The sequence below is a fragment of the Octopus sinensis genome, linkage group LG9, assembly GCF_006345805.1.
Source record: "Octopus sinensis linkage group LG9, ASM634580v1, whole genome shotgun sequence".
In the NCBI taxonomy this organism is placed as follows: Eukaryota; Metazoa; Mollusca; class Cephalopoda; order Octopoda; family Octopodidae; genus Octopus; species Octopus sinensis.
In genome coordinates this window covers 5,509,816-5,537,663 of record NC_043005.1, presented here as the reverse complement: position 1 = coordinate 5,537,663, position 27,848 = coordinate 5,509,816, and the positions used below count along the sequence as shown (strand labels likewise).

At 36.7% G+C, this 27,848-nt stretch overlaps 1 protein-coding gene across 1 annotated transcript in view; it reads left to right on the top strand.

Annotated features, from left to right (window-relative positions):
* Positions 1-27,848, top strand: part of LOC115215773 — a 124,191-nt gene that overhangs the window by 91,380 nt on the left and 4,963 nt on the right. Inside the window, exons 20-22 of the mRNA XM_036505701.1 lie at positions 16,130-16,221; positions 23,218-23,460; positions 24,729-24,913. Coding sequence (XP_036361594.1) covers positions 16,130-16,221; positions 23,218-23,460; positions 24,729-24,913 — 520 coding nt within the window. The remainder of the gene's footprint in view (positions 1-16,129; positions 16,222-23,217; positions 23,461-24,728; positions 24,914-27,848) is intronic.

Here is a 27,848-nt window from a genome sequence, read left to right as displayed (position 1 = left end):
TGCCCATCATTATCATCATCAAGACAGTGTGCTGGAAGAATCATTAACATGCTAGAATAAATGCTTGGCAGTATTTTGTCCATCTAAGTTCAAATTTTGCCAAGGTTGAATTTGCCTTTCAGCCTTTCAGGGTCAATGAAAATAAGTACCAGTTGAGCACTGGGGTTTATGTAAGCGACATAAACCAAACGCGTTCCAGTATTGCGTTGTCTTCATACACGTCTTTTGGAAGGGGAGGCACATAGACCAGTCCTTTCATAAACCCCCGCAAAAAGAAATCGCAGGGTGTGAGATCTGGAGACCTGGGAGGCCAGGGCATGAGAACAGGATCATCTCGCCCAGACCGTCCAATCCATCTGTCTGGCAGTGTTGTGTTCAGATACTGTCTAACCCTGAGGCTCCAGTGCGGTGGTGCCCCATCTTGTTGGAAAATGAAGTTGTCAGATGCTTCCTCACTCAACTTATCCCTTAACCAGTTTTCCAGCATGTCGAGGTACGTGTCACCATTGACTGTTGCTCCTTCAAAGAGAAATGGTCTGTAGACAGCTTTCTTGGACATGACACAAAACACGTTCACCTTTGGGGAATCTTGCTGATGCTCAAGAAGCTCATGTGGATTTTCACTACCCCACATGCGAGTGTTATGCTTGTTAACTTTGCCATTTATGTGGAAGGTCACCTCATCGCTAAAACCAAGCCGGTCATCAAATCCGTCATCTTCCAACTTCTCTTACATTGCAATGCAAAAGTCACGACGAGCTGGTTTATCAGTGCCCAGCAACTGTTGGGACTAACTGTAGCTTGTAAGGTGTCATCTGCAGTCGTCTTTTTAAGATACGTCAAACAGTTGTTGTGGGAAGCTGAAGTTCCCTACTGGCTCTTCTGATCGATTTACGTGGGCTCTGCTCGAAGGCAGTTGGAACACGTTCAACCATATCATCTGAAGTTGAGGGGCGTCCCATTCTCTCAGCTGGGCACAAACATCCATGCTTCATGAATTTACCATGCCATCTCAATATGGACTTCCTTTCTGGTGCCTCTTTTCGGAATTTTGTGAGAAATGCATGTTGAACAAGTGTCCATGATTCAGTTTTTGCAAATTCAAGGAGGCAAAACGCTTTTTCTGGTTGAGTGAACGCCATTACTGGATCTGCAAAAATTTGAAAAAATCATTAACATTACAAAGAAACTTAATGGATTTATCTTTAAAATGGTACCAGTTTCATCTTACTACCAATCATAGTCCAGCAGATATGAGGACTTGAAATGTGCCCAAGACTTCAGGAACATCCTGTGTATATATATGTGTGTGTGTGTAAATGCATGTGTGTCTGTAATTCTATTTTCTATGTATCTTTCTAAACAAATATTACACAAACACATACACACTCACTCAAATATATAAATATATTTTACATAAACACACGCACACACAAACATTCACATTCCTCCCTTTTACAAACACACATATACTCACGCAGAGTTAAAGTGCTGTTTGATTTTTGTTTCATCATTGACTTTTTCACCATCCCACTTCCATCAGTAGATCACCCCTTCCTTTCTCATTCATATGTTGTGACAGAGAAAGAAGACACATGACACTCTCTTTGCCATTTGCCACTGCCTCTCTCTCATTGCTATTACTTTCACACACTCCTTCTCAGTCATGGCTATTATTCTCACTACTTCTCCTTCACTGAATTACAGTTTTCTCTGTTCTCCCTTCACCATCCTGTGTGATTTTGGGCAAATATATAAATATAGGTGCAGGAGTGGCTGTGCGGTAAGTAGCTTGCTTACCAACTACATGGTTCTGAATTCAGTCCAACAGTGTGGCAACTTGGGCAAGTGTCTTCTACTATAGCCCCGAGGCAACCAAGGCCTTGTGAGTGGATTTAGTAGACAGAAACTGAAAGAAGCCAATATATATATATGTGTGTGTGTGTGTGTGTGTGTATGTGTGCGCATATGTTTGTGTGTCTGTGTTTGTCCCCCCAAAATCACTTGACCACCAATGCTGGTGTGTTTATATCCCTGTAACTTAGCAGTTTGACAAAAGAGACTGATAGAATAAGTACTAGGCTTACAAAGAATAAATCCTGGGGTCGATTTGCTTGACTAAAGGCAGTGCTCCAGCATGGCTGCAGTCAAATGACTGAAACAAGTAAAAGAAAAAAGAATACAAATATATAAAAACACTATGCTCATTATTATATTAGATTATTATTATACAAGGAAAGGTTTACTGCTTATTGAAGAGCTGTTCGTCTAAACTCTATATCAGTGTTTCTCAACTTCTTTTGTCCTTCACCCAAAATTGGAATTTTCACTTCCTTCCCCCTCTCCCTCCACCCTCACCCTGAAAAAAACAAAAACAAAGAAAAGATGCATGTATTCCAGCATGAATGAACAAGGTTAGTGTATCGCATTCTGTCAATCACACCGTTTTCTATGCTGGCATGGTTTGGACAATTTGCCTGGAATTAATGAGTTATACTGAGCTCCAATGTCTACTTTGGCCCAGTGGTTAGGGCAGCGGACTCGCGGTCATAGGATCGCGGTTTCGATTCCCAGACCGGGTGTTGTGAGTGTTTATTGAGCGAAAACACCTAAAAGCTCCACGAGGCTCCGGCAGGGATGGTGGTGATCCCTGCTGTACTCTTTCACCACAACTTTCTCTCACTCTTACTTCCTGTTTCTGTTGTACCTGTATTTCAAAGGGACGGCCTTGTCACTCTCTGTGTCACGCTGAATATCCCCGAGAACTACGTTAAGGGTACACGTGTCTGTGGAGTGCTCAGCCACTTACACGTTAATTTCACGAGCAGGCTGTTCCGTTGATCGGATCAACCAGAACCCTCGTCGTCGTAACCGACAGAGTGCTTCCACTTTGGCTTAGATTCTATGGCTGCATGCTCTTCCTAATTGCAACCACTTTACAGAGTGTACCAAGTGCTTTTTTTCTGTGCTACTGGCACTAGTGAGGTCACCAAGTAACTCACAAGATAAGAGAACCCCTCAACTGAATGGAGTGTATTATTGAGGGAGATGGCTTTATGGTAGGTGGTGAAGAGTTAAAGTATGATAGAGGGACAGGAACAGATGTGTTGCTGTAGAGGAGATGCATGACTATCCCAGCAGGAAAGAGAGAAAGATGGTGGTGAAGGTGTCAGGATATACCTATAAGGTACAGGATGGGAAATATAAGAGAAGCAGAACAGGATTAGACAGGGTGAATGGGTAGGTAAGGTCACATGCACACATGTGTGTTATATATTAGGTGCTGGTGTGGTTGAGTGGCTTGCTTCTCAACCATGTCTCAGATTCAGTCCTCTTGTGCTACACCTTAGGCAGGTGAGTTCTACTATAATCTTAGGTTGAGTTTGGTAAACAGAAGCCCATAGTGTGTGTGTGTGTTCTCATGTCTGTTTTTGTGTCTGAGTTCCCTTGTCTCGACATCATGTGATGGGTGTAAACAAGCATCACCATCATACAAGTGGCATTTTCTAGTCCCCCATGAGAAATATGTCTAACCATGGGGAAATATTACCTTGCCTGGAATCAGGTGAGTGTTGGTGATAAGAAGGGCATCCAGCTATAGAAAATTTGCCTCAGTAAATTCCAGAAAAGTGGATATTAAAAAAAAAATGAAGATGATATCATCATCATTGTTTTAACATCCCCCTTTCTATGGTTAAATGGGTTGGACGGAATTTGTTGAGGCAGATTTTCTAAAATTGCATGTTCTTCCTGTCACTAATCTTCACTTGTTTCAAAGTAAAGTAATATTTTCCCATGGCTAATCATGTTTTCACAGAAGTTTAGAAATGAAGGTCACCACTGGTATGATGGTGATGCTCATTTATGACAATAATGCAATGTCTAGACAAAGAGGCACCAACTCTCACACACACACATGATGAGCTTCATTCAGTTTCCATCAACCAAATTCATTCACAAGGCTTTGATCAGCCCAAGTCTATACAGCAGGAGACATTTGCCCAAGGTGCCATAAAGTGTGATGGAACCCAGAACCAAGTGGTTGGGAAGCAAATTTCTCAGCCATGTAGCCATACAGAAAAGTATAAATTTCACAGACAGATCATGATTTAATTACTTTCAACAGCTATTTTATGATCTATCTGTGAAATACTTTCTTTTTTTTTTTCCCCCCTTATTCTAAATATATTTTCATCTTAAGGAACATTTTAGCTAATTATATGTAGACATACAAGCTGTTTCCACTGGATTTACTGCAATGTTATAATGTGCTAGCCTTTAATGATCTATTCTGAATTGAGCTATCAATTACTGTTGATATATAGATTTTTTTATACCTTATGCATCATCTCTTTACACACACACACACACATTATATGTGTGTGTACTTATCTCTTTTGATACCAACCTGTGTGACACTGCCTTAGTCTTGTAACACAAAAATACAAAATTGAGCATTTTGAAGTGTTTGTATTTCAGTATAAGCCTTCTAATCATAATTTTATGTTAAGTTGTTTCAAAGACCAGCTTTGATGATGTAAGGTTTTGTCATGTTGCTGAATCCATAATGGATAATGTACTTTATTTTAGATATGGTCATAAGAGGGTTATAGCAATTTGGAAAAATGGCAGAAAACAGAATTTTCAAAAGACTAGATATGCTTCATATGCACTTTTTTTTTTATTTATTTGAAAGATTTTGGAGTTTGAAACCAGACATTATTATAATTTGAATTTCTCTTGTTTTGCATTCAGTGCCAGGTATATTTATAGATTGGTAGGCTGAAGCTTAGAGCCTCAAAATTTATGTATATAAATTTATGTATATGTAGTGATGTTGCTGCTGAGTTCAACCATAGTGCTTATGTTTCTCAGGTCAGGACCATGGCCCCCACACTGCCAGTTATAAACAATTTTGTCACCATACAAATATGACTCAACCTATCAGACTGGTGTGTAACTAAGTGAGTTGGAATCTTCCATGATAGGCATTCTCACTTTTTCTACTTGTTCTGCTTGGGATGGTCTGAGATGTTCAAAGCTATGTCAGGCACTTTGTCTCTAATTTGTCTTTTTAATTATGAATTGTCTTCATATTACTATTCAGCATATTATGTATTGAAAACTTGTACTTATTCCATCTGATATTTCTTGAATACTGTTCTATTTATTCAACTGTTATATAATAGGGTGTTCAGGAAGCAATTGGGTTTTACCAGAAAGGATATTAAAACAAATGTAAACTACTTTTATCTGAATAATAGTTTTAATCAAGAATGTAATCACTATCGTTTTCAATGACTGCAGCCAAATGGGGAAGTAACTGTTTTATGCCACATTCAAAGAAACCTATTTCTTTTTCTGGAAAAAAGTCTGAAAAACTGTTTTCAACTTCCTCTCTGTTTCTGAATGTTTTGCCTCTTATAAAATGTTTTAGTGATTGGAACAGATAGAAATCCATAGGTGCTAAGTTGGGTGAGTATGGAGGATGTGGAAGAATTTTCTATCCTAATGATCTTATTTTTTCTTGGGTTTGTTTTGAAGAGTGTGGCCGTGCACACTGGAGGATAACACCTTTCCTGTCTACCAAAGCTGGTCACTTTCATCATAATTTTTCATTTACACAAGTTATTGGCAATAAACTTCTGCATTGATGATCCTTCCATGTACCAGTGGCTTATAATGGACAATACTTTTCATGTTCCACCAAATACAGAGCAAGGATATTTGTGGATGGAGTTTTGGCACTGGTCTAAAACAATTACATGATAACCATTGTCTCTTTTGTTTTCTCCTATGATGCAAAACCCATTTTTCATCACCTGTAACAGAAATGACAGGTTGTTATTCCTGGTTAGAAGACTGCTGCAGATTGTGAAACATTGTGCTCGGTTCCCAAGTGTAAGCTCATGTGGGACCCACATTCCCTCTTTGCATATTTTCCCAATTTGCTTGAGATGTTCATGGATAGTTGAACATGACACATTAAATTTTAGTGCAAAATCTCTGATTGTAACACATAGCCCAGCAAATGTTATTCATCAATAACTATTTAACAACCCTAATGCCACAGTAAAGCCTTTTGCAAGATACCTTACAAGTGGACTACACCAGGGCACTGTTTTCCAGTCTTTTCTATTTCACACCTCATTTTATTATCATCATCATCATCATCATCAACAACAAGGTGGTGAGCTGGCAGAGTCATTACCCTGCCAGGCAAAATGCTACTAAGCATTTTGTATATGTTTACGTTTTAAGTTCAAATTCTGCCACGGTCAACTTTGACTTTCATCCTTTCAAGGTTGATAAATAAGGTACCAGTTGAGCACTGGAGTGAGTGTAATCAACTTAGCCCCTTCCTCAAAATTGCTGGTCTTGTGCCTATTGTAGAAAGTATTGTTGTTGTTGTTGTTGTTATTCTACCAGTCTGTATTAGAGAGGCAGTGTCCATAACTAATTCAAATTGACAAAGCTAACATTATTGATGATCAATTTAAACTTAAACAATGGCAATATATAGACAGATGGCACCCTTCTGCATCTGATTTTGTTCTTTCCTATATTTATTGGCTAGAATGTTTGTAAGCATGTCACAGCTGTGCTTGTCTTTTCTGAAACTTTTGAGATCTTTTATTGTTTGTGTTACAGGAGACTTGCATACATTTGCCACAAAGAATTACCAAGCGTCTCTGCTGGAATTTATACCCTATTGTCACCCTCTTTTTTTGTTATTGCCTTATGCTTCAAATGCTCCTCTGCTACTTCTACTAACATCAGTAGTCATTAGTTAGAGCAAACTCTGGTGACAGCAGGAACTCTCTCTTGTTGGCAATAGTAATCATAGTCTTCTTGTTCTTCTTGTTCTTCTTCGCAGAATTGTCAACTAGAACTTTTTTTGGTTCACATTTCATTGTTAGAGAGTTAGCCAGAATACTTTGTGGCATTTGCTTTGATTCTCTATGCTCTGAGTTCAAAACATGCTGAGATCAACTTTGCCTTTCGTCCTTTTGGGGCTGATAAAAAGGTAGCAATCCAAGATGGTGGACTGGTGAAACTATATGAATGTTGAACCAAATGTTTTGGGGCATTTATTCCAGCTCTTTGTATATTGAGCTAAAATCTTTGCATGGCCTCCTTCCATGAACTTCATTCCCGAGGTTTGGGCTGAAAATGGTTGCTGACAATGAAATCAAACTCCAAATATCACTGAGGATTTTGACTAGAACTAGCAATACAACAGAAGATGTGTTCCTTTGCCTTCTTTAAGTACTGTAAAAAAATTATTTGCTTAATTTTCCTTCCTAAATTGTATTCCTACAAGAATTTCCTTGCTTATGCCCTTATTGCCGTTTCCAAATACTGATCTGGATAGAAAGTGTCAACCAAACCGATCTTACTAGTCTGAGAAGACTTGCAAAGTCCCTCTTCATCATCATCATTTTGATGTCCACTTTTCCATGCTGAGGCAGATTTTCTACAGCTAGATACCCTTCTTGTTGCCAGCCTTCACTTAGTTCCATGCAAAGTTATATTTCCCCATTGCCAGACATATGTTTCACAGAAGACTAGAAATGAACAACTTTCTTTGTATGATAGAAATTCTTGCTTATAACCATCACATGAGTGCATGTGCATGCACACACACACACACAACAGGCTTCTTTTAAAGTTTGCTTAAGGAGTCATGCAATGGGACTGATTTTGAAACCACATGGTTTGGAAACAATCTTCTTAACCAAACAGTCATGCCCACACTTTAGAGCCATGCCTGTGCCTCACAAAAACACCTGTGCCCATGGCAATGTGGGGCAAAAGTGGAAATTGCCTTTGCTGTCTCTAATATTGCTCCCACCCTCTTCGGTGGGTGGCTGTACTAGCCACTGGTTTTAGTACTTATGATTAAACACACAGGCATACACACACACATACTACTGCACCTTAATTTCAATATTCAGTTTGACATCAAAACCATTTGATAGGCTGGTCTTATTTAGAACAAGCAAAGAACGTCATAACTTCCAAAATTTTGATTTTGAATTTACAGTTACAATTACAGTAAAACATTGATTTTCTGGGGGCTTTAGTTCCAAAACCGTTCTGAATTTCTGATTTTTCCCAACTAGAGGTGGTCTCCTTGGTCAGCATGTTCTAATTTAAACAAATATTATTTTGCTTAAATAATTAAATGAAATAAATTAGTGCAAATTAGTATGAATTATAGCAGATTCTGGACCATCAATGTCAGGAAAGTCAGTGTTATACTTGGATAAAATTATATCTTGCAACAGCTAAAAACAGTTTATCCATTTTCCCAACTTTGGAATATGACATATTAAAATTTATCTTTCGTTAAACAAATCTTTTTCTTTCTCTTTTTTTCCCTTTATTTTTTTATTTTATTTTATTTTTTTTCTTCTTTGTACTGTTCCAGTTAATGAAACAGTTGAAATTACCATACTGGAAAAATATTTCTCCAAAATTCTGTTTTTAAGGTATAGGTCATAATGCTTTGGCAACCATCCTAGAGAGGGGAGATTTTTTAATAAAATCAAATTCTTTATTCTATGTTTTTGATTGTTTTAGAACTTCAGTTTCTTTCTCTAATATTCCATTTATATAAATTACCATTTTTATGGTGATTGTGTTTGCAGGGACCCCAGTATACAGCTTTACTATGAGGCCTATAACGCTGCTAAACATCCATGCAGGAATCATTATGTTTTTGTTTTACTACTTTCATTAATACTAGCAGTCCTTGTGAAAATTTTAGTTGCTCAGAAAACCAAGACTGGGCAATCCTTTTGCTTAGAATTCCTGTTTCACTTTTGTCTATCAAAATGGCATCTGCTGAAACATTGGTCTAAATGAGTTTTTTGTTAGTGAGGGAGTTGTCTTGTAATGAAGCGCTTTTGATTAAGAGACATAAAAGTGAAATGTGGAATTGAAGCTGGCAATAATGGGAAATGTACAAACAATAACTTGACTACCCTGATTTATAATAAATGTCTTATTTTCTCCAATGCTACCTTAATAAATTAACTAAAGGATACTGTTTAAGAATGAGAGAGAAATCTGTAAGAAAAACCTACTTTCATGCAGCAACTTATTCTTTTTGGTCATTCAAGGCAGTCAAATTATTTTTGTACATCATTGTTTAACATCTGCCTTCCATACAGGCATGGGTGGGACAGGGTAGCCAGGCCCAGGATTCTTTGTCTGTTTTGGCAGGATTTTTACAGCTGGATGCCCTTCCTAACACCAACCTCTCAGCTGAGTGGACTGAATGCTTTTTAAATGGAACCTGCACTGACAGGGTCACCAAGTAACTTGCAAGACAAAGATCATTTGCGAGGGGAGGAGGTGATCTTGTGTCAGATGATGAAAGGTTATAGTGAGACAGAGGGACAGAAACAGGTGTCTTGCTGTAGAGAGATCAGGAATGAGAAAAGAAACAGGTGTGCTACTATAAAGGAGATACATGGTTACCCAACCTGAGGGAAGAGCAGGAGGAGGAGAGGGAGAGAGAGAGAGTGGGAGACAGCAGGATAGTATTGGTGGCAAAGTGCCAGGCATACTCACAAGGGACAGGGATCAGAATATAAATGGGATGGTCAAGTAAAAATAGAGAGTGAGATAGATGGAGGCAAGTGCCAGGGCATACCCTTGAGGTTCGGGCAGGACATTGCCAAAGAAGCATGATTAGGGATGGAGAGGTGAATGCAGTGAGTGGTGAAAACCTGGATATATAGAAGGAGGGGGCTTGAGGAGTGAGAGGTAAGGATAGTGCATGAAAGAGGAAATGTAAGGAAGAGATGTAGAGATGTAGCTTGGTTTGTTGAGGTAGAGTGTGTGAAAAGTTTTCTTGTTTAATGTGGGTGGAACACACAGCACTTCTAGAATACAGCTTCACTGACGTGGGTGGGTCTTCTCAAGAACCTCATATCGTTATTGTTGGTTTAATTTTCATTGATATTTCAGTTATATGTCATTAAAGCGCATGATGACCTCAATATTTTATGCTTTTGATGTATTAGAATTTGCTGTGCATTTTTCAAAAATATTTAAAATTGTTTCTGTATTTAATCTATTCAGTATATTACATCATCATCATCGTTTAACGTCCGCTTTCCATGCTAGCATGGGTTGGACGGTTCAACTGGAGTCTGGCAAGCCCGAAGGCTACACCAGGCCAGTCAGATCTGGCAGTGTTTCTACAGCTGGATGCCCTTCCTAACGCCAACCACTCCGAGAGTGTAGTGGGTGATTTTATGTGCCACTGACACAGGTGCCAGACGAGGCTGGCAGACGGCCACACTCGGATGGTGTTTTTTATGTGCCACCGACACAGGTGCCAGACGAGGCTGGCAGACGGCCACGCTCGGATATGGTGTTTTCGGTGTTTTTCTTATGTGCCACCAACACAGGTGCCAGACGAGGCTAGCGAACGGCTACGATCGGATGGTGTTTGTTACGTGCCCACGGCACGGAGGCCAGTCGATGCGGTACTGGCTACGGTCCCGTTCGGATGGTTTTCTTATGTGCCACCGGCACTGGTACCACAAGGATACAAATTCCATTGATGTTCATCTATTTTGATTTGGTTTGACTTGATTCGATTTGACTTTGATTTGACTTGCCTCAACAGGTCTTCACAAGTGTCACAAGCAGGAAGGTATGCACAGGTGGACTGACTACGTCCCAGGTAGGGGCCACAGGTTATGGCTTCACTAGTCTTGCCGGGTCTTACAATTTGTTATTTTCATGTTGTTTAAAATGAAAAATAATTTGGCCTTATGTTGTTCACCATTTTCTCTTTTGCTAAAAACTTTCACTTCCATAAATCTTTATCTTTCAGGGTGTTTTTAACCACCAATTTTCAACTCTCTCTCTTGCACATTAGTTGTGATTTCAGATGTCTACTACTATGTTCCTGGCTGAAAATAGGTAGATAAAAAAAAACAAAAAACAATATCTTGCAAAAAGTGTTGGAACAGAAAAAAATAAATAAATTCATAACAACATATTTCAGTTGTAATCTAAACTATACTCTTCCTTCACAAAACAATTTGAATTGTTACATCTGCAGATGAAAGTAGAGTTGTAAGTGCAAATGTCATAAGATTGTTTAACATTTAGAGAGTTCCATGAAATACATAATTCCTTTTCAAATTATTGCTTTTGAAGTGTTTTGGCACTTCTTCATTTCTAGGGCCCCATCAAAGTGAAGCATAATTTTAAAGGAAAGTAATTTTATGGGAATGAAATTCTTAAGCCACTGTAAATCATTGAATTCCTTTCTATTAACATTAGATTAATTTTGGTTGCAGGCCTACTTATCTGCCCTAGAGGTACGTGTAAATTGCCTGGCTTAGTATGCTTGAGGAAAGATTTAATAAAGTCTACATAGCAGTTCCCTTTTTCTTTGCTTCAAAAAAATTTTTAAATGAAGTCTCAGTATCTGATATTCCTTCCTTTGGGTAACCAACAACACTCCCAAGTACATCTGCAGATAAACAAGAGTAAAATATTGAAGAGGAAGTATCACCACATCCTGCTATCATGGGATCTAGACCCAGCCATGTGTTTTTTTGCCAGAGAAAATTGTATCCATGTTGTTTCAGTCAAAATCAGTTCGATGTCAAAACAATTCTTGATGCCATTATCAATTAGGTGAAGGTAAACTGCAATTGCTATACTATTCACGACAATAGGGAGTTTCATTAGAGACAGTGGTTCTTGTACAGCCCCTCAAAGGATACAGTTTATTGCTTTCACTGTACTTTGATGTCAAGCTGATATGTCAGGTTTTACAAGAAGGAAGCATTTAATGATTGGAGAAAATGGGAACCCATGAACAAAACCAAGGCCACAGAGAAATTCTGTGTTGAAGTTCAATCTTTTATGTAGGGAATGTTTTGCTGCTGTATGATTCATAACCTTTTCCCACCATCAAAACGTTTTTTTGTGGATGATAAATGTTAAGTATGACTGCTTATCCCTTCCAGGATTGTCAAATGCATTCAAATGACCCATCAGAAATGGATCAAACTGTGCAATAAGTTCCATAATTAAAAAAAATTCCTGTTAGGCTTAGATCCTATGATCTCTTCACTATCCCTAAATGCCAAGTGTGGCTCAGCTAGAAATATTTTCACTACCACATGGTGTATTACTTGTCTGATAGTTGTTGTTTCCCCGAAATTGTTTTTAGTGTAGCAAAACTTAAAACTGCCAAGCATTTCTCAGTCTCTGTAGATTCAAAACAAGACAGGGATCATGTTGATTTGCCAACAGTTATTGTGTGTTATTTCTGAGAAGCCAATAGAAAGGTTTTTAACTTTCCTATACACTGGTTCTCACAAAACTAAAATATTGACTGTATCGCTGTTAGAATTTCTTTCAAAAAGGGTATAATGTTTGCAGACTGCAGGAAGTAGCTTTGATAATGCTAGTCGTGTCCAGTCACTACACAGGAATGCAAATCAGGCTTAGGAAAAAGAACTCGGCCAACAGTTTTCATTTCCTGTATTACTCATTTGTTGAATCCTGTTGGACAAGGAGTTGTTTCTTGCTATGTTGAAACTGTTGGCTATTTTGACTTTCATGACAAAGGTTATATATCTTTTTTGTCTATTTCAACACATAGACTGGCAAATTTAATGAAATCTTTGGCAAGAAATAAGAGAAATAACTTTGAATTTTTTGTCAGAAACTCATTGGTCAGCAAGCGCTGATGCTACTAAAGCCCCCATTGATGGATACAGCTGCAATTAAAATGCACTCAGAGATATTGAAAATGATTTGTGACAAATATGAAACTCAGACACTGACTGATAAAATGGATTGTCTTGAAACTGGTGGCTAAGATCCGGAATTTAATTCTTATACGTTTTAACAGTAAAAGTAAAGCTTTTCAAGAAGTTGATGTCGATCTGAATAAATTGGTGGATCTAATTGATTTTTTGGAAAACTTTCTGCAGGATATGTATGGAGAGTTGGAACTGGATGCCAAGAACATGTTTCGAAACACAAACTACAAAATAACAACAGGTATCCCAAAGAAGAGAAACCCAGCTTCAGCCTAAGAGGAAGTTGCCCTTTCTGCAAGAGAAGAATTCAGATGCAGGACTTTCAACATCTGAGAACTGCAACGACCCATAGAAAGGCTAACTTCTCCTTTTGGGTGTAGAGAGCAGTGTTCTTAAGACAATACAGTTTAAGTAAAATCATTAAAGATTTTTCACATGCCAAGTGTAGAAAGACTTTTTGTTGAAGTAGTCATAGTATCTAGTGGTAAGGTGATAACACCTGCTGCACTTGCACTCGCCAAATAAGTTTAAGACTGATGATGACAGCTCAATTCCTTCATTAATTTATTTTTAACAAAACTGTATAAAGTTATTTTACTTTTTACAGTTTATGTAGAATTTTTATCTCTTTTGAATGATATAGGCATTATATATCTTTCTGCAATTTGAATAATTTTAATGCACAATTAATTCAAATTATTACAAATTGTCAGCAAAATAAATTTATGACCATACCAGCATTATTTTGTTTAAATTGAAAATTTATGGCACAAATGATCAACAAACAAGAATTTATTATTAGTACCTAGTTCCATAGTCATTATTTTCAATTATGGCCTTACAACGGTGGGACATGGAGTTTGACATATGGGCACAAAAATCACTCACAATGTTCTGCCATATTTCTTCAATAAAATTATATAATTGGGACAAGTATGTTGGTTTTTTTAGCATGAACTCTTTTGGAAACATAATTCCATAAATTTTCTATTGGATTCAAATCTGGGCTCTGAGGAGGCCACTCAATAACAACCATATTATTGCAAAACTCTCCTAGTCTTATGAATGGGGCAATTGTCCTGCTGGTAAGTAGATCCCGGTGCCTTCTGATTATTTAAATATGGCAGCACATTTTCATTTACTTATTGCAGATAGTCTACACTATTCAGTCTGCCATCAACTTTAACAATTGCACCAACACCTAAGCTGTTGAATGTGACCCACACCATTACTCCCCCACCTCATGCTTGCGCCATTTTCTTGACACACTTAGGATGGAATTCTTCAGTTGGACAATGTCCAGTATAAGCCTTTCCCAAAGATGCACTAGTGGGGTTCATCGCTCCAAAGAGCTTTTCACCAGTCTTTGGCCGTCCATTCAGCATGGCTTTTCTGCTTCCACTGGTTAGTCTCAGAGATTATCAGCTTCTTTTGAGCAATCTGACTGAACAATCCAAATTCTGACAATTTGTGCTGTAAAGCTGATGTCAGTTTCATCAGATAATTGCTTGCAAATGTCCACTGCTGTTAGCATTTGGTTACCTCCAGAGAGCCTATGAATTTGCTGATCCATCTCTACTGTTGTTTTTCTCAGAGCGCCTGTTCTATGCTGATCTTTGTATTGGTAAAGCTTCCATGCTTGAACCCAAGCTGTTTTGCTGCAACCTAATTGCTTGCTAATGTTCATGAAGGACACAGTTTGCTAACGAAGCAAAACAATCTTTGATCTAGGAACTGGGCTGATACTACAAAGCTTTCCCATACTGAATGAATGTGTAACAATGCTCAATTATTAAACAAAACAGTGAAGTATGACCACCCATTTGGCTTATTAGTTTGCATAATCTTGATACAGTCTTGAAATTATTTTGCTGACAATTTGTAATCATTTGAATTAATCGAATTGCAGAAAGATATATAATGCCTATATCATTCGAAAGAGATAAAAATTCTACATAAACTGTAAAAAATAAAATAATTTTATACAGTTTTGTTAAAAATATATTAATGAAGGAATAGAACTGTCATCATCAGTCTTATTTTGGCCATTGTAGTTTTGATGACAAAATTTTGCATTGACAGATGCATTTAAACTTTGTATGATTTAACTTGTCAGTAGATGGGTTTTGAGATTTAAATTCTGTAATTTATCATGGGTTTTAATTTTTGTTTATAACAGTCCTACCAAACTTGAAGTACTTTCCCACTCAGCTTTAATTCTGGGCCTACCTGTACTTCCTCTTGCTTCCCAACCACATAGTTTTAAATTCAGCCCCACTGTGTCACCTTGAGCAAATAGCTTCTGCTATAGCACTGCTGGAACAAAAACTTGGTGAATTAATTTGACAGGTGGAACCTGAAAAAGAAGCCCATCATGTCTCTCTCTCTCTCCGTATATATACAGGGTGCGGTGAATAAACTGTTGTCTAAATTACGCAAAAATGAGAATAACACTGCTATCTCGTTTTAACATATATTTATCAAAATTACATAGAAATATCTTGAAATACTAAAGAGTAAATTTATTCAATAAAATTGCCATTGGCTTCAACTACGGCCTCCAGACAACTTTGGAATCTCCTGCAATTCTTCTGGATGGTCTCCTTGTTTAAGTTGGTGAATGCTGCCATAATCCTTGTCTTCAGTTCATCTTTGGTGTTACAAGGAGTTTTGTTGGCCTCTTGCTCCACTATGCCCCACACATAATAATCAAGGGGGTTGCAATCTGGAGTGTTAGGTGGCCAGATGTTAGGGGTGATGTGGTCACAGAAATTGTCTGACTGCCATAACTGGGTTCTCCTGCTTGTGTAGTATGATGCAGAGTCCTGTTGCCAGACATAGGGTCTTCCACTAGCCACCCTCTTGACCCAGGACAGCACTACCTCTTTGATGTAGGCCTCCATGTTGAGTCTGAGGCCGTGTATGAAGATGAATGGAGGCATAACTTTGCTATCACTAGTGATCACTCCAAACACCATGAACATTTGATTTTTATCACTCAGGTTTTGTGGACTCAGATTGACACCCAAAACTCTGAAATGTTCATATTGGAGTTTCTGGTGCAAATGCCAAGCAGTGCATGTTGTTTCGAAATTTCTAGCCGAGTTAATTGCATCATGGTGCCCAACTGACCCTACTATATTGTGTAGTCAATAAAATCAAAAACAATGCCCATGAGCAAAATTAAAATATAAAATGGCAACAATTTACCCATCACACTCTGTGTATATATACACACGTATAGTCATTGTTGTCATTATTGCTATTTTTTTTTCTGTCTTGTCTTTCCTAAAGTTAATAATAATTGTTCTCTGCAGGAAATTATGTCCCCTGCTGTCTGTGATAAGCAGCTGAATACAGATGATACGCAACAAGAAAGCAAAATGAAAATAATTGTAAATGTTGACAGGTAATTTATTAGTTAATTAGTTATTTATTTCATTAATTCTCTCAGCTAGAATAATGGCAAACTTCATTTGATATTTGCTAAAGCCATAATTTATAGTCTCGTTATCACTGACACACTCTCATTACTGAAACCTAATGTGTTGAACACCTTTTTTTAAGAAGAGCTAAAAGATTGTATATATTATATTTATAAATACACAGTAAAATATAAAGTAGATTATTTAGAATACAAGTTAGAGGCAAGGCTAGGCACAGGCATGGCTGTGTGGTTAAAAAAGTTGCTTCCTAACCATGTAATTTTGGGTTCAGTCCTACTTTGTGGCACCTCAGGCAAGTGGTTTCTACTATAACCTTGGGTTGTCTAAAGCTTTGTAAATTAGTTTGGTAGACAGAAACTGAAAAAGAAGTCCATTCTGTTTGTTTTGTCTATGTGGAGGTATGACTGTGGTTAAGAAGCTTGCTTTGCAACCACATAGTTTCAGGTTCAGTCCCACTGCATGGCTCCTTGGATAAGTGTCTTCTAGCATAGCCCTGGGCTGGAAAAAAAAGCCTTGTGAATGGATTTGTTGGATAGAAACTGAAAGGATTTCTTTGTGTGTGTGTGAGTGTATTTTGTGTCTCCTTGTCTTGACATCACTTGACTGTTGCAAGTAAATGTCATTTGTTTCTCATATTCTGTAGAAATATGTCTGGCCATGGGGAAACATTACCTTGCTTGGAAATGGGTAAGGGTTGACTACAGGAAGAGCATCAAACTAAAACATCTGTCTCAATAAACTCTGCCTAACCCATGCAAGCATGGAAAAATGGAGATTGAAACAATGATTTTTATATATACAGAATAATTCAAAATAAAAGGAACAATGCTGTTCATTTGGTTGTTGCCCCAGTTGAAAGAAGACGTACTTGACTTCATTATGCAGCAAGACATTGGTATAGACACATATGTGATTACCTCAACCAGCATCCTGGGATATATTTACAATTGATGGTCTGGTTCCCTCAAGGTCTCCCAACCTAACACCTTGTGACTTTTTCCTTTGCAGGGATCTGAAAGACAGTGTTCATACCTCCAAATTCCACAAGACTTACAGGAGTAAGTCTGTGGTGTAGCCATCTGCCATATGGCAAAGGGTGCCCACATTGAACATCTGTGACTGTCGGTAGAAACTTGAAGAGCTCACCTTTCATGTTGCATCTATTTTTACAATATATTGATAACACTCAGATGTATTTTCTTTTTTTTACCATTGATTTCTAATTACCTTATATAATATATATATATATATATATATATATATTTATTATATAGAAGGAGCTTCTACAGGACTAGAACTGTTTCATTCAAGAGAAATCTTCAGGAAGCTAGTTAACAAGAATTGTATTGGCATTTATACATTTAGGCAGGTGTTGGTGGGGGACTTTTTGGGGGTAGGCATAGCGCAAAAAATCGTACTTGGGGGAGTGGTCAAGGAGTCAGTGTTAAATTAGATAGGAGAATAAATAAAAAATAAAAAATAAAAAGTAAAAAATAAAAAATAACAAATAAAAAATATAAAAATAAAAAATAAAAATAGAAAATAGAAAATAAAAAAATATTAAAAAATATGTAAAAAATAAAAAATAAAAATAAAAAATAAAAATATATATATATATATATATATTATATATATATATATATATATATATATATGTATAAAGGGGGGGAATAAAGTTTTAGGTAAATAAGGAGATTCTCACTTATACCTCTACACATACACACATATATATACAATCACACATACATATACATATCTACACATACACATATATATGTATACATACACACACTCACTTGCATACACGTATACACACATGTATATATACACACACGACCACACATACATATACACACAGAAAAATATATATATACACATACACACACATCTACTCACATACACGCATACACACACAAATCCATACACACACATGCGCACACACACAGCACACTAGTCCCTATATACACATATATACACATACACACATATATATACACCCACACATACACATACATACACATATATATACATACATACACATACATATACACATATACATACATACACATATATATATATATATACACATATATATACATATGTGTACCCATGCATACCTACACATACACACATATATATATACATATACAAATACAGACCCATTCCCTAATTTTAATTTTATTATCTTCGTTTATTACTTTTGTTATCTTTGGCCGCTTGGTCACAAACATCTTGGCTATGACAGCCAGACCATTTATCCGGCTACTGGAAAACAATTACTCATTCACTCACGCACACTCTTTAGCACGTACACTCACTCATTCGTACACTCATACGCATACACGCACGCACGCGTTATATTCATACATACATACATCTACATACATTCACGTATGAATAACTGCGCGTGTATATATATTTACTATTTACTTATTTTTTGAGTATGCATGTTAGTATAAATATATATATGTATATATATGTATATATATTATATATATATATATATATATATAATTATATATATATATATATATATATATGTACATGTATGTATTTGTATGTAGGTGTACATGTATGTATGTGTGTGTATTTATATTTATGGGTGTATATGTATAGACTAGCCTTCTAAGAGTGTAGACATGAATCTGTAGGTACGCGTATATATATTATATATATATATATATATATATATATATATATATGTACATGTATGTATTTGTATGTAGGTGTACATGTATGTGTGTGTATTTATATTTATTGGTGTATATGTATAGACTAGCCCTCTAAGAGTGTAGACATGAATCTGTAGGTACGCGTACGTATGTGTATATACGTGAATGTATGTAGATGTATGTATGTATGAATATAACGCGTGCGTGCGTGTATGCGTATGAGTGTACGAATGAGTGAGTGTACGTGCTAAAGAGTGTGCGTGAGTGAATGAGTAATTGTTTTCCAGTAGCCGGATAAATGGTCTGGCTGTCATAGCCAAGATGTTTGTGACCAAGCGGCCAAAGATAACAAAAGTAATAAACGAAGATAATAAAATTAAAATTAGGGAATGGGTCTGTATTTGTATATGTATATATATATATGTGTGTATGTGTAGGTATGCATGGGTACACATATGTATATATATGTGTATATATATATATATATGTGTATGTATGTATATGTGTATATGTATGTGTATGTATGTATATATATGTGTATGTATGTGTATGTGTGGGTGTATATATATGTGTGTATGTGTATATATGTGTATATAGGGACTAGTGTGCTGTGTGTGCGCGCATGTGTGTGTATGGATTTGTGTGTGTATGCGTGTATGTGAGTAGATGTGTGTGTATGTGTATATATATATTTTTCTGTGTGTATATGTATGTGTGGTCGTGTGTGTATATATACATGTGTGTATACGTGTATGCAAGTGAGTGTGTGTATGTATACATATATATGTGTATGTGTAGATATGTATATGTGTGATTGTATATATATGTGTGTATGTGTAGAGGTATAAGTGAGAATCTCCTTATTTACCTAAAACTTTATTCCCCCCTTATACATATATATATATATATATATATATATATATATATTTTTATTTTTTATTTTTATTTTTATTTTTATTTTTTACATATTTTTTTATATTTTTTTATTTTCTATTTTCTATTTTTTATTTTTTATATTTTATATTTGTTATTTTTTATTTTTTATTTTTATTTTTTATTTATTCTCCTATCTAATTTAACACTGACTCCTTGACCACTCCCCAAGTACGATTTTTTGCGCTATGCCTACCCCCAAAAAGTCCCCCACCAACACCCCTTTAACCTGCCTAAATGTATAAATGCCAATACAATTCTTGTTAACTAGCTTCCTGAAGATTTCTCTTGAATGAAACAGTTCTAGTCCTGTAAAGCTCCTTCTATATAATAAATTAATTTTACTCTGCTATGTATTGAGTACCTTATTTACTGTGGTTAACCCCGAATCAACCCGGGACCTACATATATATATATATATATATATATGGGAGAATTAAAAAAAAAAGACAAAGACAGGTGGTGTAGACAACAAACAGATGTATTAGTATAACGCCTTGGAAAATGAAAAAGTTGTAGGAAATGAGTTGGCACTGGATGGGTGCTTCACAATTCCATACATAGTTCATGGAAGGAAAAGGCAAGGACAAGATCTCTCCAAACAAATAACAATAATGATTTATTTCGCCTGAATAACCATTTCATCTCTGGACATCGGTAGCCTGGATGCCTTGGTGTGGAAGCAGCAGGGTTGGTAGTTAGACACAAAAATACGAAGGCATTTTCACAGACTCACAACGTTGCTCGCCATCAGAATTCCAGCTCCACAGAGCTGGTCTCAGTCGCGCCCTGTCTGGTCAGAAGCCGGGGCCAAAGAGGATGAATGGGTGGTCAAGCCTAGCTGCTGATGATGATTGTGCATGCGCATAAGGGGCTTCCGTCAGGTCTATATACACATACAAGACTTTCTCACTTTCCCAAGCTTCAAACTAATACACCTGCTTGTTGTTCATACACCTGTCTTCATCTTTTGCTTTTCTGTAAATTTCAACTATATATATATTTGTGTGTGTGTGTGTGTAAATATATATATATATAATATATATATATATATATATATACACACACACACACATATTTATAGTCTGAATTTACATCTGTGCTCTACAAAAGTAAATATGAGTGTTAGTTTTGTCAGTTCTCCTGTTAACAAACCACATAGTTGTTTTGTGTCCTTAAAGATGTGTGAATTAAGAGATCTTTTATTAGAATAACCTAAGCACTATCCAAACGTGATTGATGCTAGGTCTGCGTGACTGGCTCCTGTGCCGCTGGCATGTGCAAACCACCCACTACACCCTTGGAGTAGTTGGCTTTAGGAAGGGCATCAAGCTGTAGAAACATTGCCAGATTGGATTGGAGCCTGGTGCAGCCTTGAATCTTCAGTCAAACAGTCCAAACCATGCCAGTATGGAAAACAGACATTAAACAATGATGATGATGTGTTAGCAACAAAAATGGTTATCTGGTTATTAAAAGAAAGATGCTGTATGATATGTTCATCTAATCTATGCTTGTATGGAGCAACAGACATAAATTGAACAAACGTGTTGGGAGATCTGTTTATTCATTTTTCTAACTGCAGCACCCAAATAGCAACTAAGCAATAAGCTCTTGCTATAAGCTGCTGGTTTGCTGTTCTCAAATTTCTCTTGTTTTGTTTAATGAAAGTAATGTTGAACATTGATATATGAATGTAAGTAAATCATGTTCTGTAAGTCCATTAGTCCATTAGGATATCACTGAGGATGTAGATATGTCTAGCAGTGCGTGAACACGTATATTTGCATAAATGTGTTCATATTCGTATGTGTATATGTAATTATTTTTATGTAAATAAATGGAAACAGAATTCTCTTACATTCTCTGGGTCTGTCTGGGTACTGCATGCTGGAAAACATAAAATAAAAAGAGACAAAACACCAGCTGTAGAAAATGACAAATGACCCATACTAGCACCTGTCTATTGAACGAGTGGCTGCCAACAACAGATGACCTTGACTGTGATGACCAGTCCAACCCATGCAAGCATGCAAAGTGGATAGATGACAACGACGATGATGATGATAATATAGTCCTTTCACTAATGGTAGTGAAAAAAAAAATTGCTTCCTAGGATATCTTTTGGCAGCTTTATTAGTATAAGATATTAAGGGTAAATTTTTGTTCCACTAGGAATATTGTGCATATGCAATATACCGTCATTGATATCTCAGAATGAACACATTGTTTAGCCCTTTCGTTACTGTATTTATTCTGAGATGCTGTGTTTCTTTCAATTAATTTTTAGTATAACAAAGAATTTAGTAAAATAACTTAGTTATCATTAAGCTATTGTGAGGAAGGTTTGGTGGAAGATTTTAATTCAAAACTTATGAAAACAAGACATTTGTACTCAGAGCCAGAGATGGTTTCAGCCAGGTTGGTAATGAAAGGGTTAACCAAATACATTATCTCAGATCTATGGAAAATTGCTTAAAGACTTGTCCTGGATACTTCCAAAATCAATCGTGCTTTTCACATTTTTTCATCCTCTCCATTTCAACTCAACTTTAAAATATCTACAAAGCATTCTACGCTGGCAATATCACAATCATACTTTTAGCATTACATACAGATATAACTGCATAACAACTTTAGCTGTATGTTAAACAATCTAGAACTCCACAACAATTAACATGTGAAATAGAAATCAGAATACTGGAATACCAACCATTCCATATCTTAAACACGACAATACCAGAATATCACTCCATATTTCAAACACTAGAAATGAACTAGTGTCGTAGCTGTAACCATTCTGGGTTTTTTTATATCCAAAATGGTTACAGCTAGAACACTCTAGTTCATATGTTTGTTCCTTGATCAGAATTGACCACTGGTTAAATTATATCATCATCATTGCTTTCTTTATAAAGAGCCAAATGGTATTTGTTGAAGCAGACCTTCTATGGTTGGTTGCCAACCCTCATCTGTTTCCAAGCAAAGTAATATTTCCTAATGGCGGGAAATAAATGACACTGGTTGTATGACAGTGACGCTCATTTACAACTTCATATGATGTAAAGATAACTGGACACAAGCATATACACATGTATACATACACACTCATACATACATACATACATAGACAAACTTCTTCAATTTTTGTCTACTAAATCCACTTACAAGGCTTCAATTGGCCTTGGGCTGAACACCAAAACACCAATCTAGGAAGCAAACTCCATAACCACACAGCCATCTGTGTATCTATAGCAACCATGCCTATGATATCAACAGATAAAATCTACCAATTACAGATTTCAAATTTACATATTTTTCTTATTCTGGTTTCAATTTTCATCTCCATTTCAGTAAATATATACCAAATACTGAATATGTGAAAATGAACTCTGGCAGTAACCTGAAGTACAATTCTTCAAAATTTGATTATAAAGAGGAATTATTAATTCTAAATGTTAACCATTTATCAGAGAGAAAGAATGTATTTCCTCTTCACACTAGTCAGTTTGTCTCTAAACCCAAGAAGGCTAATCAAAAGACTGACCAAAGGAAAAGTCTTAATCACAGACCTGCTACAACAGCAGCATGTTTTAGGTAAGTATTACGTAAGTGGATATAATTAACACAGTATTATCTATCACTTGCAGGAAACTGCCTGGAGGGTGGTATTTCTGCCAGCAGCAGCATCAGTAGTAGTAACCCTTTCTACTATAGGCACCTGGCCTGGAATTTTGGTGGAGGGGAGCATAGCCAATTACAGTGACCCAGGGTTCAACTGCTATTGTTTTTTTTTTGAACCTGTCTATTTGCATTTGTGTCTTGCTAGCTTTTGTCACTGTCCTGAACGTTCGCTCACTATTCCCAGCAGCTTTTTGCTGCTGACGCCACCAAAAGTGAGCAATATTATTATTATTGCTAAAGGCATGAAATTTTAAGTATCTTTTGGATGATAACTGACAAGGAATGAGCAACATCCCGTCTTGTGTGTGAATTTTGCATTTGTTCCCTTGCTGTGTTTCTGTTGAAATTTTGAAACTTATTATATACCTATTCAACAGTATATATATATATATATATATATATATATATATATATATATTATATATATTTATATATATTTATATTAGGTTAGAAAGAAAGTTCAGAGACCTGATTACTTTCAGGGTACTTTTTCAATACTTGTGGTAAAATATTAATTTTTACATTCTAATGTTTTTCCCTTTCTTTGCAAATTGCTTTATACCACAATGGTTAAATATGTATCAATTGTGTGTGTGGTTACTTGTCTTGACATTACATGATAGTTGTAAACAAGTGTAACTATCATAGAAGTGGTGTCATTCATTTCCCATCTTCCATGAAAAACGTCTCTCTTAGCAACAGGAAGGGTGTCCAATCAGAAAATCTGTCTCAACCTTGAAGCATAGAAGAGGGCTGTTAAAACAACAATTATGACGATGCATATCTGCTTTTGTGTGTGTGTGAATATGTATATTTGGTGTGTTTGCATAAAAGCAAAGTAGGATATCTGAGGGAGATTTAGTTGCTATTTTGGAGCAAGTTAAGCGACCACATACTCTTTGGCTCCTTCTGCTGCCATATTAAGTCATTATGTATCAGAATATTGCTGTTTTTGTATAGCTCCAGGTCAGCTTTAATTGAAGAGACATAATCAAAGAAATTCCAACCTTGACCATCCAGTCTCTTTTTTACATCCTTTAAGATGGCATGGTGTGGTTTGAGGGTAATTTAGCTGCTATTTCTAATGACTGCATAGACTCCCCTGTTAGCTTCACACATTGAAATGTTACTTATTTGACCAGCATTATTTCTTCTTCTTTTTTTTTTTTTTTTTTTTTTAGGAATTTCTCAGAAGTGAATACTCCAGAAGGAAATTCTGAACATGCCATTCTACATCAATATCTGTTAATGATAGCAAATGGAACGACCAACATTCAAACAAACGGTAACAGTATTCTACCACCACAACAACAACAACAGCAAATCTCTTCAATGGAGAAGTGTCACCAAGGAATATTTTGTGGTTGTAAGTAAATAATGGTTTCTCTTATAAGTCGCCACTTATTTCACTTTTGTCCTTTCATCCATGCTGGCAGAATCCAACTGTTTGGAGAAACATGTCTTGCTCTGCTGGCTCAGTTTCGACATGGTTTCTAAGGCTGGATACGTTTCCTGGCACCAACTATTTTATAGAGTGTTCTGGGTGCTTTCTTTTTTCATGGCATTAGCACTGGTGAGGATGGTGTGTAATTTGCAAGACTAGAAAGTCATCTCAGTTGGTTTATAGTAAAAAGGGTGGAGGCTTTATATGAGGTGTTGGAAAGGTTGAAGTATGATAGAAGGGACAAGAACAGCCAGAGGTTTCTTACACAGGTACAGTTGTAATGTTAGCACATGATTTGTTCAGTGAAAGATACAAATGGCTTTGAATTCAGAAGGAATATAAGTGCAGGCATGGCTGTGTGATTAAGAAGTTTGCTTTGAAACTACATGGTTTTGGGTTCAGTCCTACTCCACAGCACCTTTTTCACAAATATCTTAAAACCCCTGGCTGATCAAAGCTTTGTGAGTGAATCTGGTAAATGGAAACTTAAAGAAATCTTTCAGGAATCAAACTAACGATAATTGGAGATCAAATTCAGCAAAATGTCTGAGAAGATTCAACCAAAAAGAAATGCAAAAATGAGCATAACTTTTTTATTGACTGAGATTAGTTGGTCATATTGCATGTATTACAAAGGTGCTGTTTAATGTAGTCCCCATTGTAAGAAGTGTGTTTTGTGCCATTGTTGAACCTAACTCTCAGAGCCTCTTTGAAAAAATTCAGGTGTGCTCTGTTGAGCCCACTTTTACCTTGTATGTGTCATCAAATCATTGTCCCCAAAGACTACCTTTCATTGGGCTGAAGGGTACCAAATCAGGATTGTACAGTTGATGCCCGATGTGTGGTCATGCATTGTCAGGATGAGTGTGTCTCATTATCAGATTTTTGTTTGGTCTCTTTCTCTCCTAATGACTTCTCTAAGCTTTTTGAATGTCTCAATGTTCCAGAAAATCAGGGAGAATGACACACTTGTCATCCCCAGCAACATTCACCATGATGTTCTCTGCCATTCACTGGCTCTTACACTTATTAGGCCTTGGGGAAGAGGTGTGATACCGTTCCATAGACTGAGCCTTCTTTCCAGATCAGAAAGATTTGCTCATATTTCATTTCCTGTCATCAGATTGGAAAAAAAATATCTTAATAGGCTTCGAATGCTTCCAGTGGATCAGATTGACTTTCAATCTTCTCTCCTTCATTTTGGGTATCAACTACTGAGGTACACTCTTTATACATATTTTCCAGCACCCAAAGCCATGCACTGCCTACTATATTGCACAGTGACCACAGCCCAGTTGAGTAGCAAACCCACAAATTAGGACTCTTCAGTCCACGCAAATCTTTTCATCTTTCCGCTGCCTATTCATGTCAGAGGTCATCATTAACAGTCTCCCACTTCACAGTTTGTCTTCAATGCTAGTTGCCTCTTCTTTGAACATCTCCATCCATCTGTTCTGCATTGCCTTTGTCAATGTTGTCATCTCTGCAAACAATCTGTATCCTTCTCTGAATGGCAGACAGTCTACACCTCTCTTTCAACAAGAACTCAAATGATGAGCATGTTGCTTTTGTTTGGAACCCATTATTTACCTGAAGAGATGCTCCATCAGCAGGTGCAATTTGAACCACTTATGACAGTTACTAATAAAGCTATGCCTACATTTGCATTACTTTTAGTACAACCTTTGTAATTTAATTAACTAATTAACATTATAAAAAATGTTTCCATTGGTAAAGAGCTTGACTACTTTATGGTCCAATATATCATATTTTTATTGGCAATAATTTATCTTGGCTATTTAGACATGTAATAAAATTTGAAGATGAAAACAGGATTTGAATCTAGAACCACAACATACTGGAACTGAACAATGAAACCAGCTGTTACAGATTACTAATTCACAACTGAAAACTGCTCTGTGTGTGTGTGTGTGTGTGTGTGTGTGTGTGCCAAGAGCTAGATAGATAGATCTGATCTCTCTTTTTCTTTCTTCTCTCTTCTACCCTTGGGCATGGCTGTCCAGTTAAGAAGTTTGCTTAAATGTATGATTAAGCAAATCACATAATTGTGGATTCAATCCCACTGCCTGACACTTTGCTTAGGTGTCTTCTACTATAACTCTGCACTAGTTAAAGCCTTGTGAGTGGATTTGTTGGACAGAAACTGAAAGAAGCCCATCATTACAGATAAATAACCTAGCAGTGATGATTTTAGTAAGAAAGAAAGACAGAACCCGTGATACCTTCAGAAAAGGAGTAGGCATAAACTCCATATGTTGTGCCTGATGATGTAAGGTGTCAAGACACAGGAAACATAGTGGAATCCCAGGCAGATTGAGAATGTAAGCTTTATATGGAAATAGATGCACTGGAAGAGGACATGTTATAAGCCTATTGGAAATGTGGTTGTCCTAAAAGTATAGTAGCCAGAATAAGAACAGGTTGGAGAAAGTTCAAGGAGCTCACAACTAACATCTGTTCCCTTAGAATAAAGAGCTGATTGTATAACACTTGTGTTAGAACTGCAATGTTGCATGATAGTAAGACATTGACCTTGAATGTAGAGGACTTGAGAATACTGGAAACATTGGAAGACAGACATTAACTGATGATGATGATACACACACGTATACAATGTATGTATGCATGCATTCATGCATGCCAGGCACATGAGATGTTGTGGGTGAGATGTGTGTGCAGATGGGTAATTGTACTTGCATTTATGACAGAGGCATAGAAGTGCTGCTGTGAAAGACTATTAAGCATGGAAAATGCTTAGGAGAAAAAAGCTTTTCCCCAGTGCAGACCCAACAGAGGCACCAGCAATATGATGAACGAGGGAAGGCCCTGGTTTATC